The 14,355-nt window shown below is 37.2% G+C and overlaps 1 protein-coding gene across 2 annotated transcripts; it reads right to left on the bottom strand.

Moving 5' to 3' along the window:
• Positions 1-955: 955 nt before the first annotated feature.
• ttc19 (tetratricopeptide repeat domain 19) lies at positions 956-7,317 on the bottom strand. Of its 2 annotated transcripts, XM_057334984.1 has the most exons (10): positions 6,939-7,317; positions 6,272-6,357; positions 5,515-5,625; positions 5,397-5,435; positions 5,236-5,292; positions 5,000-5,061; positions 4,817-4,911; positions 4,589-4,743; positions 3,885-4,047; positions 956-3,726 (listed from the first exon to the last, which is right to left on the bottom strand). In XM_057334984.1, the coding sequence occupies exons 1-10, from the start codon at positions 7,201-7,203 to the stop codon at positions 3,575-3,577; spliced, it is 1,185 nt and encodes a 394-aa protein (XP_057190967.1). In that variant the 5' UTR covers positions 7,204-7,317; the 3' UTR covers positions 956-3,574. The 2 variants fall into 2 exon arrangements, with proteins under 2 accessions (XP_057190967.1, XP_057190968.1); XM_057334985.1 differs by lacking the exon at positions 6,939-7,317 and having other exon boundaries at positions 5,515-5,620.
• Positions 7,318-14,355: the final 7,038 nt, after the last annotated feature.

Raw genomic sequence — 14,355 nt, 5'->3', positions numbered from 1 at the left:
AAAACCAATGCAAGTGAATGGGTGCCGGTTAACAACATTCTTCGAAATATCTTCTTTTGTGCTCTGCAGAAGAAAGTCAAAAAGGTATGAGATGAGAACATGGTGCGTAAACGATGACAGAATTTCTATTTTGGGGTGAACTATCACTTTAAGATGAATGATAAATTTGACAAATTAGCACTAAGAAAACAAATCATTTGAACATAACAGTTTGTTTAGCGTCACTATGGCAATACCATGAGAACCTCCGGGTGTCTTTGGTGAAAACACAAGGGTCCTGTGAAAGCAGATGATAATATATAATTACCTTTAGAATCATTATGTGCAGAATATTGATGAGAGAAAGCAGAAGAGAGAACAGCCAGGTGTACTGTGGGAACAATAATCTCTTTGTCCGTGTTGTTAATAATTAGAGAGTGAACAGTGTTATGCAAACCTGCCTCACAAATATTAAGACAATTAACGGCTGTTTCAGCATAAATAATAGCTTTTGTTATTGAAGGATGGGAAAAAATTAAACATTTCAGGGAAGTAGGCTAATCATATAATTACATCCCGTATAATTCATTTATGAGATACCCGATTTAACTAAAAATTACATCTAAAATGTATGACTAAATCAATAGCAGTAGCAAGATTAAAGTTTACTCTGAGGAGTTTAAATAAATAACGTTATTGCAATAGTTAGTGCTATTGTTTTGCTTTGAGTGCACCGCAATGTATTAAAGTCAGCAGGCTAGTGTGGCATAGTTCAGAGAATGTTCAGGAAAAAACCTGACGTGATTTTGAAAACCGTGTTACATAAAATAACACGTTTCACAGTTTAAACACAATAAAACTAAACTTAAACTAAAACTCACTTTAGAGGATTTTGTATGATTGTACATATACTGTACATTTATTGATGGCAAACTGCAGAGGCAGTTATCATAAAAAGACACAGATCAATGCACATCTGGAACGTGTTTTTATTTTTTCTGCGAAAGAGAAACCTACATCTAAAGCAGTATGACTTTCATAAAAATGAACCCTGCTTCACATTATTCATATTATAGGCTACATCTCAAAAAGAAAAACAAAGAATATAGCTCAGCGTAAACAGATTCAGAAGGACTGGTGAAAAAACGACCTGCAAGCTGTACTGCTTAAACATGAGCTATGCCTGAAGCTACACGCTAACCTTTTGAGCATGTTGTAAGAATTCAATAAGATATTATAATAAACTTTCATTAAGAGAGCTTCGTGGGTCTGGGCACCCAATATCTTGTATTTAAAAGTGTGTAGAGAACGCAGAGTACAATATTTAAACCAGTATTTTGTGTAATGGACTTCAAAAATGCAATTCAAGGAATAAAGCACAGCCTGCTGGTCATTATTACACAACCCCAACAGCACTCTGACGCAAAGCGGATGCCACTTAGTACATCTCACAAGCTGGTGGAACTGGTTTTTGAAACATGGTGGCAGGTCAACCAGCTTGGACCAGCTTAGACCAGCTCCAAACAGTCCCATGAGGGACTCCAATCTGGATGAAGCGTTTCAAAGAGCTGTGTACTGACTAATAATATCTAGCGAATGAATAAACATACGTCATGCATATTAACTAACATACAAACAGCAAAATTGAATCACAAAGATATTAAGAGTCATTCCAATTTTTCCCCAATTTTCATTTTTTTACTGGAGAAAACAAATGTGCACTGAATAATAAATATTTGCATACACAGTATGCATCAGACATTTGTTATTTTTATAACCTTTAACAATATCCAGGAGACATTGCACCATTATGAAAGTATTTTACAGATCCTAATATGGTTACTATATAATTGCTAGTTAATACAACCCAGTTATTTGTATTTTTTATTACCATTGCACCTTCTTAAGAAGGATTCATAGGTGCAGAAAACCACAGCTCACAGCATTAATGTCTATGCCAATATAAAGATCGTTTATCCCACCTTACGGCCCAACAGACTGATATTAGATTGGTATGACAACATGAGCTAGTCTTATCTGATAAACCACCCTCTTATGAGATTCAAAATGACTTCTTGAGCCATGTTGATCTCGGTCTTATACTCTCAGTCATATGACTAGACCACACCGACAGCACCCGCCCCAACGCTGCTCTAGTCCTCCTTTATTAAGGCTGCACTTGCCGTTCCCACTATTAATAATTACGGGTTTAAAATATCATGTCTGGATTCAGTCTAATGGATTGGGAACATGATGACATAGCTTTTTCAAAACATCTCTCAACGATGCTGAGGGGGACAAAACAGAACATAGCTGTTGATTAAAATCTGTTGGATGTCTTTGCCCAGTGAAAGGAGGAAATATTTAACTTGATTATTGAGAACTGGAGCATCTTCACAGAATGACCAAAACTTGACTAATGGTTTAATGGATACAAAGGATCCAAGGCCAGTTATTAAGTAACCGAGCGGATCTCCTTTTCATTTAAGTCTACGCACTATGCAAATTTCGAGAAAGCTTCTTTAACAAAATGTTTAAGCACTGGATATCTTCACAAGTTATTGTCAGGTTAAGTTCTTCGAGTTTGATGCATCTACACAAACAGGACTATTTAGTTGTATTTAGATTCTGTGCAAACATGGGCAAAAAAGGAAAAACCGCAAAAAAACGTTTTGACTCAAAGTTATAGTTCACACAAAAATGAAAATTCTGTCATCATTTACTCACCCTCACGTTTTTGCAAACCTGTTTAAATGTCTTTGATCTGTTGAAAACCATAAAATATATTTGGAAGAATGTTTGTAACCGAAAAGTTTTGAGGCTCCATAGTAGTTTTTTTTCCACTATGATAGTCAAAACTGCCCCAGAACTGTGTGTTTACAAACATTCTTCTTTTTTCTTTGTGTTCAGCAGAACAACAAACTTTAGACAGGTTTTGAACAACTTGAGGTTGAGTACAAAATGATGACAGAAATTTCATTTTTGGGTCTACTATACCTTTTTTTGACCGATTTTATTAACTTCCGCATGAAACCTCCTGTCCTTCAAAGGCACAATTCCTAATTTCCCTGATATTTCCGGGTTTTCTATAACTGCAGGAAGCATTTTTGCGACCACCTGCTTCTTTGGGGTAAACAAGACCAATTCAAACGAAATTTGTTCATCGCAAAATCACAAAATCACTTCTCACAACAAATACATTACACAACTAATTGGCTTTAAATAAGATCATTGCAAATTTCACACACACACAAGAAAAATGTTCTATTGCACATCAAGTCAACAGACTGATGATGAGTTACCCTGATGTATAAAATGTCTGACATACTAGCGCTCAGTCATCAGCATTTACTATATGCCCTGATTCAGTTTCACAAAGGAACCACATATACTAACTAAAAGTAAATCTACAAAAGTTTAATGAAAGTTTAGATTTAAATAGGCATCAGTTCAATCGTGCACTGTTGAATGTAAAACACGTGAAACACGACCAGTGAATATTACACGTTTTTATGGTTGGATCTTTATGGTCCTGTTAAGGATGCCATCATTCAATGCATTGAATTTGGATTGACATGCATTGTTTGGATTATTCCTAGATTTCCTGTTCATCTGTCATTTTCTCACTTTTCCTGTTGGCCAGCTCCTTCAGCCCTTCCTGAAGCTGTTCAACAGCCTCTGCATCTCCAGCTGCTTGCGCTAGGACCAGAGCCTCCTGATACAGTTTGCCAGCCTCCTCAAACTCCCCTGATGACCAAAAAAACAAGACAAACAATCAAAAATGACACATCTGTGCTTCCCTTATTAACAATACCTACAGACATCGATATTAAATCATAATTACTGGTTTGTAAAAACACAACTGGACAGGTGAACGTTACTGTAAATAAAGAGAGCAGTTGAACCTTTGTGCATGAGAATTCCTGCCATATTTCCTAAAAGTACATGTTGATCAGGGTGACCAGATGCTTGTGCAAGCTCAATGGCCCTCTTAACATGAGCCAGCGCTTCATCATGCTTCCCCTGCAGGTCCAAAACGGTCGCCAGGTCACTCATCAGAACCAGGGACTGAAACAGATTGCAACTGAATTATGCACATGCTTTCATCCCAGTGAATTTAAGTATACATTTGATCGGTTTGTGGGTTAATATGATATTAATATGAATAAACACAACTATTGATATTGGGATAAACGTACACAGATGAAAATACTGTAAATAGTTCAGCAGCAGTATTGATTGTGCTACTGCATAGCAAAAAAGAGAAACAAAATGAAAGCTGAATCTGACGGAGCGCATCATTTTCCAATAGATATCCTGATGATATCATCATCACAAACTCTTCTGGTCATGATAACCGTGTAGTGAAAATCTGATATTGTGACAGTTTGAACTCAAAATCTTGGCATTGCTTGTGCCTTGCTTTACCAGGAAAACTACGCGTGTCATGAGACAGAATTTATTCGACACACAAAACATCGAAAGACCTCTAAATGTCCTCAGACTTAGAACATGTTAATCAATGAATAATTATGACTATAGTACATGTAGCAGTACGTTCATACTCAAAACCCATGTATTGCTCTACACAGAAATGAAAGCCTATTACCTGTGGGTGTGACTCTCCCTGCTCCTCCTGGCAAATCTGCATGGCATGCCGGTAATCCCTGCAAGCCCTTGTGAAATGGCGATTAGCTGCCAAATAACGCGCTCTCGCGTCTAGACTAAGACCCAACAGCAACCTGGTGTCTTTGCGCTCCTCATCTAGTCAGAAAAGACACAAACATTCAGTATCAATTCAGACACGTGTTGACAAAGAGTTGTTTTTTTTAACTACCTGACAGACTTTCCAGTGGAAGGTCTTTGTGTTTCTCAATCTTGGCCTCTAAAGACTCTGTGCAGAACTGGAAGCCATGCTCTGCCAACTCGTTCCTGGAAATGAAAAGTATGAGTTACTGAACAGAGAAGAGGTTAGAAGGTCAACCGACTCGACTGTTTTTAGTGGAAGATGAAAACGTACTTGTTCTGAGTAGCATATATGCTGGCCAGCTTCAGCGACATTTCAATTACTGCATTGTCATCCTTTCCAAAAAGAGAAAAATGTTTTAAAGAGTTCTTATATTAATATGCTTTCTAATGTCAGACTTTTTATTCATTCCCTTATGACTCCTTGTTCATAAATAGCGAACTTAATAAAATAACGTGTAACTCTTGCGCATATACATGAATAGCATTTTCCATGAATGTTCAAATCACCTGTGGCGTGCCACCTGACAGCATGTAACTCATCGCTGCTTTGAACAGCTTCTCAGCCTGTAAAACAGACGACACACAATCAAATGCTCGCATTCACCCCAGATGTACTGTACATCTGTATGTAATGGTTAGAAACAGAGTCAATGGTGAGTGTTGCTCACATTATCCAGCTGACCTTGAACGAAAGCAAGATTTGCCATCTGTGGAGAGAGATACATATTATGTTAATAGTTCTTTGGCAGTAATTATGTATTTGACTAGCATAATAAAAAAACACACCAGGCTGTATGTGTATATGATGGCGTCATTATTGTGTGTCTGATGTGCCAGTCGGACAGCTTTGTGCAAAAAAACGTTCGCTGCGTCCAGTTCCCCGATCATCATGCTGTACTGTGAGGGAGGGCGATGGATAACATTCAGGCATTAAAAGTCAACAGTATTATTTTATTAAAACATTTTCATGTATAAGTGCAAACCTAACTAACATTATTAAATCTTCGAAATATGAACTAAGGGTTTTCTTCATGGTTTGCTATTTGTTTTAATGACGACATGCGCTGATCCATGATATCCTAGTATGGTTTGAGAAGAGCATCTAGTGAATTTAAAGGGAACTCTGCCGAAAAATGAAAATTCTGCCATGAATTACTCAAAAGATGAACGGATGTCCTAGGCTTGTAGAACGACCTGAGGGTGAGTAATTCATGGTAGAATTGTCATTTTTCGGTGGAGTTCCTCTTTAAATGAGCCACGTCGTCAATAACACAATTTGGCTAATTTGATTATTCACCTATAAAGCACATATAAACTCATATATTTTACAACAAATTGTTCAAAATTCTAAAGCTTTATTTGCATTTTAATAATCAATTCCAGCCCATTGATGTGGACTTAACCCCACTACATGTATTGAAGCTTAAGTGTTAATATTGGATGTTAGAGGAAACAATTTAAAAATGTGGCTTAAGGTTAAATATACTCTACAGTCTTGATGTGATTTATGTGCAGCAAGAGAGATCAGTAAGATGACATTAACCTTGGCTTTCTTCAACAGCAGAATTAGTTCATCTTCAAGTTTCTGTTCTTCAGTCCTCTCGTCGGAGCTTCCAAAAAGCGAAAACGCTAATGCAAATCTCAGAGTTAGCTTGAGACTTATACATTATGTAAATTTCACATGCAACACTGTTATGACAGGTCACGATGTCAACATCATGCATGTTTTGCTTATACTATTGCGTACGGGATAATGTACAGGCAGCCGGTTGTTATCGCAGAAATAAGCCCCGACAGTGTGATCAGGTCTGTATCACACTGTGATGCTTGTACATTATCCCGCTTATTACACGGCTGCTTGCCACATGAGAAAAACCTGGACAGGAAATGGGAATTTGAAATATTTTATTAGCTCGTTTTACCCAGGAAAAGCCGTTTACTTTCGGTTTTAAGGTAAGAAACGACGCTGAAATGTCACGAACACGCAATTTGGTTCAATAATTTGTAAATATAATGTTATTAAAAGACATATTTAAATTTAATTTGTCAAAAAAACTGTCAAAATGATTTGCTGCATCCGGGTTACCGTGTGTTATTAGTTTTGAGAGGTTGTTATCTGGAAATAACGAACCTGCAAATGTCGCGACTGGCCAATCAGAACCAAGCATTCCAACAAGCCGTGTAATAAATTTACATAATTCAACACTTACCCATGGCACCCCATGCTGCAAGAGCCCACCCGGCTGTTCTCGTGCGATGCTTCTCATTGATACATGCAACAACAGGGGGATACCACGACCTTCTGCGCCAGCTGCTCTGACAACGACTCGATTGCAAGCCGGCAGACTGATGCGGCATTTTCATTCTTGCACGAGATAAACTTAAAGCGGGTACATTTATCGTACAGTCGTTTACACAATGCTTCAAACGAGCTATCTGTGAAACAAGCTGTCGGCAGTAAGAGCGCAGCGCCATGTTCTTCTTCTTCTTCTTCTTCTTGTTTTACGGCGGGTGGCATCCAACGTCTTGGTGCATTACCGCCACCCTCTGTTCGCAGCGCCATGTTGTTGCGATTATGCAATGACTTAGCGGTGGTGTTCACGTGACCAACGTTGACACGACGCATGATGAACTAAATAGAAATGAGAAAATAGAATGCGCAAATCTTAGAGTATATTTAATAGACTATATCTCTATTTTCAACAGCACGTTCACATACAGGTTACATTTAAAAGGCCTTTGATCAATAATCACAGCGTGTTCCCATCCTTATGTGTGTTATCTTATTATATAAATATCTAATCATATAAATATTGCAGAACTTTACTTAAAATACAATACTTTAAATTAACTTAAGACAATATTTTAAAAAAGACATGCATTATTTAAATAGCAATGCTAATTAATTTAGGTATTGTGCACCCAGAAATAAACATTTGTCTATTTACACCCTAGAAATGTGCATGATTTTCTTTTTCCTATGAAACTCAGGGAATTTTCTATAAAATATCCAAGCCACTTTCTACATCTTATATATCTAACTTATATCTTATTTAGAAGACATTAAAGCAATTAATTTTGCAGTATACTTTAGTGAATACTATAGTGAACTGTAGTACAATTCCTAGATACTTTGGCGTTTTTAACCATACCATAGTAAATAATAAAGTATGTTACAGTATTAAAATGTACTATAATTACAGAATACTGTAGTATGCATGAACAAAGTCAGAATCAGAAAGAGCTTTATTGCCAAGTGTGCTTTACACACACAAGGAATTTGTCTTAGTGACAGAAGCTTCCAGTGCACATACAGTTTGAAAAGTGACAAGTAGTAAAACATAAATATGTAAAAGACAAAACACATTTGACAAAAAAGACAATATATGACGAAAGGCAACAGAGTGTACAGTACATTGTAAGTACAGATGTGCTATATACAAATTATAATGTGCTATGTACAATGCAAGGCAATGTGGATAGCTGTATGATATATTAAATCAATTATGTATAAATAAATATGAGTATATAAAGTTGGGTGCACATGTTTTATTACACAGTGGGAGAACATTTATCCTAACTGTTCATGAGGTGGATGGCCTGAGGAAAGAAACTCGTCTTGTGGGATGAGGTAAATAATGTGAGGTAATTAATGTAAATATAATACACTACTAGGGATGTAACGATTCACCGTGAGCCGGTTGAAAATCGGTTGTAATGAGCAACGATTCAAATCGGTTGAGGCTTGAACTGAATCGCGATACATTTTTTGAACAGCAGGGGCCGCTATTTTCACTGCAAATCTAAACGTGGATGCTGATATTTCTTAAATGCAAAAAAATCCAAGAAAAGCACATACAGTATTAGTTTATTTATATTAAAGAGACTTTTTCTATTATTAATTTGTTATAAAATTGCAGTTTAGTTTTGTTATTTGAAATAAAACATTATTTTATCATACAAAGAAACGTGAAGCATTTAAGAAATAATGCAAGGGAAGTTGTTCATTTCTAATTTGTTTCAACTCATTTTTTCAAAATAAATCGTGAGTAAATCGTGACTAAATCGCATCGTGAGATCAGAATCGTGACTCGCATCGCATCGTGAGCTGAGTGAATTGTTACATCCCTATACACTACAATACAATTTACTGCAAATAATAGTAAATATACAGCTGTATTTTTAATGTGGGATATTATCGGATTAAGGAGGTAATGAGCAATGTTTTATATAAAAGATTTGATGTTTAAAGCTACATGCGTACAATTATTATTTCAAAAGTATTGTTTTATTTTAAACTATCCAAAGATACACATGCTCAATAGGATGGGTATGTCAGCATTACTTATTGTCGAACTTTTTTTTATTTCAGAATATACAAGATTGTACAAAAACTTCCAGGAAAACAATAAGGACGTAAAGTCAATGAAGGGATTAAACACAATGATAGACATACATGTAAAGAACAGAAGAAAGGACAATGTCCTTTAAGGAGAAAATGGCATGAGAAAAAAACCTATCTTTCTCATACAACTTCAAAAACATAATACATTTTTTTTATTGCTAAATAAAAAATCTCGAGCAGTGAGTCTACTTCAATCAAAAACTGGTAGTCAATATGACCCTGAATTGAAAATGACTAACATTCTTCCAAATATCTTTCTCTGTGTTCATCAGAACAAAGTCATTTATACAGGTATGAAATTACATGAGGGTGAGTAAATGATGACAGAATTTTCATTTTACACTTTAAAGATATAATTGGGAATAAAAACCCACATGGAATTTGGATTAATTAAACATCTTAGACGGTTTATCTTAAAAGTATAAATAGTGTCATGAAAATTTAGACATTCCTATTCCTAAACTTGAGCAACTTGTCTCCTCAGTGCCCAGACGTTTGCAGACTGAAGAAGAGGGGATGCCACACAGTGGTAAACATGGCCTTGTCCCAACTTTTTTGAGATGTGTTGATGCCATGAAATTTAAAATCAACTTATTTTTCCCTTAAAATGATACATTCTCTCAGTTTAAACATTTGATATGTCATCTATGTTGTATTCTGAATAAAATATTGAAATTTGAAACTTCCACATCATTGCATTCTGTTTTTATTCACAATTTGTACAGTGTCCCAACTTTTTTGGAATCGGGTTTGTATTTACAAATGACTAAATGTAAATGTATTTGCTACAATGTATCCAATTACTACAGTTAATACAACAACATATTCTAGTGCAAAGTATAATACAGTTTACTATAGTAAATACAAAATGTTTAATCTAAATCTGTGTTTTTTTGTATAGATTTGAATTATATGGCGCAGCATCGTGATACTACTTGGTATCGAGATACTTCAGCTGGTATAGTATCGTAAGACATGTTTATGGTACCGTGACAACCGATACAACAATATATAAAAGACACTGCGCTAAAGGTTCGTTAAAAGGTCAAACGAAATGTATTTTAAATGTGTGTATTTTTAAATGTATGTCTAACTGATGAAAAATGTAGATAAGTAGCTTCACTACTTGTTCTTAGCTGCTCCCCAACACGATCGCTAAATCGCTTACTGTGCTTTGCTGTGCCTTATATCAAGCATGTGATTACGTAACAGTATGATTACGCAACAAGGCTAAAATAACTCAAAAGGCGCGCGCTCGAATCATCGTTTCAGTTGTTCTTCGGCGGTTGTCTGAGTGGAAAAGCTAAGCTAGCCACAGCCACTCGCTGAACATTTTACTGAAGTCAAGATGTCTACATCTCCATTGCTGGAGGCAACATTCATCTTCAGCAACAGCCAGCTGTTTACAGACACCCAGTTTGAGACAAACACGTCGAGTAAATGTAGGAACGGCAATCGAGCTCAAGGTTAGTAACAACATCAAAACGACATGGAAATAACGATACAGTATTAACAATCATAACAAATATAGGCATATAGGTAGATTCGGTAGGTAGATAGGCTCTAGTCCTATCATTTGGCACCGGGTCTCTCACTAACTTGCGGTGCGGGCGGGTGGATAGGTAGATTGGTGGGTAGGTAGGTAGGTAGGAAGACAGACAGACAGACAGATAGATACGTAGATAGATACGTAGATAGATACCGACAGCCAGACAGTCAGATAGATAGGTAGAATGACTCTTAGATTCAGGTCGTCTACGGGTCATTTGGCACCGGGTCTCTCACAAACTTGCGGTGCGGGCGGGTGGATAAGTAGATAGGTAGGTAGGTAGGTAGGAAGACGGACGGACGGACCGACCGACCGACAGACAGATAGATGGATAGGTAGATGGGTGGGTAGGTAGGTAGGTAGGTAGGAAGACAGACAGACAGACAGATACATACGTAGATAGATAGATAGATAGATAGATAGATAGATAGATAGATAGATAGATAGATAGATAGATAGATAGATAGATAGATAGATAGATAGATAGATAGATAGATAGATAGATAGATAGATAGATAGATAGATAGATAGATAGATAGATAGATAGATAGATAGAAAGACCGACCGACCTACCGACCGACCGACAGACAGATAGATAGGTAGGTAGAATGACTCGTAGATTCAGGTCGTCTGCGAGTCATTTGGCACCGGGTCTCTCACAAACTTGCGGTGCGGGCGGGTGGATAAGTAGATAGGTGGTAGGTAGGAAGAACGACAGACAGACAGACAGACAGACAGACAGACAGACAGACAGACAGACAGACAGACAGACAGACAGACAGACAGACAGACAGACAGACAGACAGACAGATAGATAGATAGATAGATAGATAGATAGATAGATAGATAGATAGATAGGTCGGTGCGGGCGGGTGGATAAGTAGATTGGTGGGTAGGTAGGTAGGAAGACGGACGGACGGACCGACAGACAGATGGATAGGTAGATGGGTGGGTAGGTAGGTAGGTAGGAAGACAGACAGACAGACAGACAGACAGAGAGATGGATGGATGGATGGATGGATGGATGGATGGATGGATGGATGGATGGATAGAATGACTCGTAGATTCAGGTTGTCTATGAGTCATTTGGCACCGGGTCTCTCACAAACTTGCGGTGCGGGCGGGTGGATAGGTAGATGGGTGGGTAGCTAGGTAGGTAGGAAGACAGACAGACAGACAGACAGACAGACAGACAGATAGATAGATAGATAGATAGATAGATAGATAGATAGATAGATAGATATCAGTTGTGTGCACAATCGAGCTATAAGAATCTCCCGGTTCTACCTTGAATCAGACGTAAACGTCCAATCTGTTAGTAAGATTTTTGAACTAATTCAACAGGTTTTTAAAAAATCTGCTCGTTCATGAATCATTCTTCACTGTTATACTCTCACAGTTTAGTTGTACATTATCCTTGAATAACATTTCATTGTGCAAACAACATAGCATTAAATATTTAACAGATCAAATATTAAAACTACCGTATACCCTAACCTACATTTTTTAATGTGCATTGTGTAAATAAAATGTATTGTTGTTTTAAATATAACCTCCCTTACGAAAATTAACCATGTTTTTTTTTTGTGGTACAAGTGTAGTAACCATGGTTTTTTGGCGCATTGATTACTTAGGGCAAAACCATTGTTTTACTACAGTAACCATGTTTTTTCAATTTTAACTGCAGTAAAACCATGGTAAATTTTCGTAAGGGCTGGGGCCTATTTCAATAAGGAGGTTCAACCAACACCGAGTTAAAATGTGAACTCCGAGTTGATTCAGAACAGCTGATTTGAGTTACTCTGGGTAAGCTTACATTGAGTTAAGCGCGCGCACCACGAATACACCATGGCAACGGCACCAAAGAAAAAGCAACATGGCGGCAGAAAGCGCTTGAGAGCGAGGCACACTTTCCGCTCTGCATACAGTGGATGTGTTGAAGATGACTTTAAATGAATAAACAGACAAATGTACCAATAAACACATAAGTTAATCAGTAAATGCATGAAACAACAGAAATAAAACAGAACTAAAACAGAACTAATAATAAAAATTCTTATGTTCTCACTCCCCATGAGTCCTCTCGTGTCAAAGTCAGAATGATCATCGGTTCGAACCCTGCTCGGAGCAGTTTTGGGTAGGAATGGCTGCACGCCTAAATTAATTGTTTATTATCACTGCATTTTTCTGTATTTATTAATTCCTTTATTCATGCACTTTATTTGCAAACTTTATTAAGTCATTTCTTATCCTCCACAGAAAACTATCATTTGTGAGAGCATGTAAGGGAAATAATCTGCTCTGATGTAATACACGGCCACGATGCCTGATGTTATTGATGTAAGGATGGATGAGATATATTTTGATATATCTAATTCACTGTAAAGAAAAATGGTACAGTTTTAATAAAAATGCACAGGGAAATGACAAAATTCCACTCGAGTCCTAAATTCCTCTCCTGAAATCATATGACTTAATGCAGCCTCTTCACATACAGTATCCTCAATAAAAGCACATATGACATTAGTCACTGAGATAGTCTCTGTGTGATCAAAATGTGGGCCATGAATGACTGTATTAATGAGTGAATGAATGAGGTACACCACTTGCGCTTTTAAAAGGGGGAGGAGATCGAAAGAAACTCTGGATTTACCAAAGAAAACCTGCTCCCGACCAGGGGTGCGTTTCCCGAACAACGACATAACTCGCTGTTTAACCACCATAGTACATGCATCGTTTGAGAAACTAACTAGCTACTCACAACGGTTTCCCGAAAAACAATAACTTTGTCGCACAGCTGTTGTTTGAACACGTTAGCTCAACAACATAGTCGATGACGTCACATAGGTGGGTGAGTAATACGTCTTCTAATTAATCCGTTTAGATCGATTTAATGTCCTATTATTGCTGTAAATAATATACACTGCATCTGAAAACTATTTTTCTTATCATATTTTTGCTCTCTATTGCTTTATTTCACGATATTTAACTCATTCATAAGTTTCTTCCTACCCCAGGGATTCCCCAGGGTCACTTTTCAAAAACAGGGCTTCTATTTTCTTGACTAACTAAAAGATGTAAAATTGAATTTGTATATATTTAGAATGATGGATATGGAATGCACTGTGGTTTGCTTGTTTGCTGTGGTCAAAAGCTTGATGCATGTAAGTCTACATGTCATAATAACAAGGAACGATGCTTCTATCCACAGCTCTAGACCTTTAGTTCCAACCACGAAACTTTGCAATGCTGTTTGCGATTGATCATTGGAACGATGGTTTTGGGAAACACTTCAATCGTTGAACTATGTTGGAACGACGGAACTTGCGACCATAGTTGGCTAACGATGCTTTTGGGAAACGCACTCCAGGTTAGGTTCACAGAGTAAGCTACTATGGTTACTGACTCGGAGTATAAGTTACCTCTCTTTTAGAAACGGGCTCGGGTTACCCTGCTTTCTCATGTTTGACATACCTCGCATTCTGAAACGGAAAACGCCGAGTTTCTCTCATTTCAGGGTTAATATACTCAGAGTTTTCACTAAACCTCCTTTCTGAAACGGGTCCCTTGCTCAGCCAACCAGCCAATTTTCTGTAGAACATATAATTTCTTTCAAGGTGACTTAGAGAAAGTGAATACATCCAACATCTGCTTTGATAAATAAATAAATCAA

This window comes from Triplophysa rosa, linkage group LG5, assembly GCF_024868665.1.
Source record: "Triplophysa rosa linkage group LG5, Trosa_1v2, whole genome shotgun sequence".
Lineage (NCBI taxonomy): Eukaryota > Metazoa > Chordata > Actinopteri > Cypriniformes > Nemacheilidae > Triplophysa > Triplophysa rosa.
This window is presented reverse-complemented; position numbering and strand designations above follow the sequence as displayed.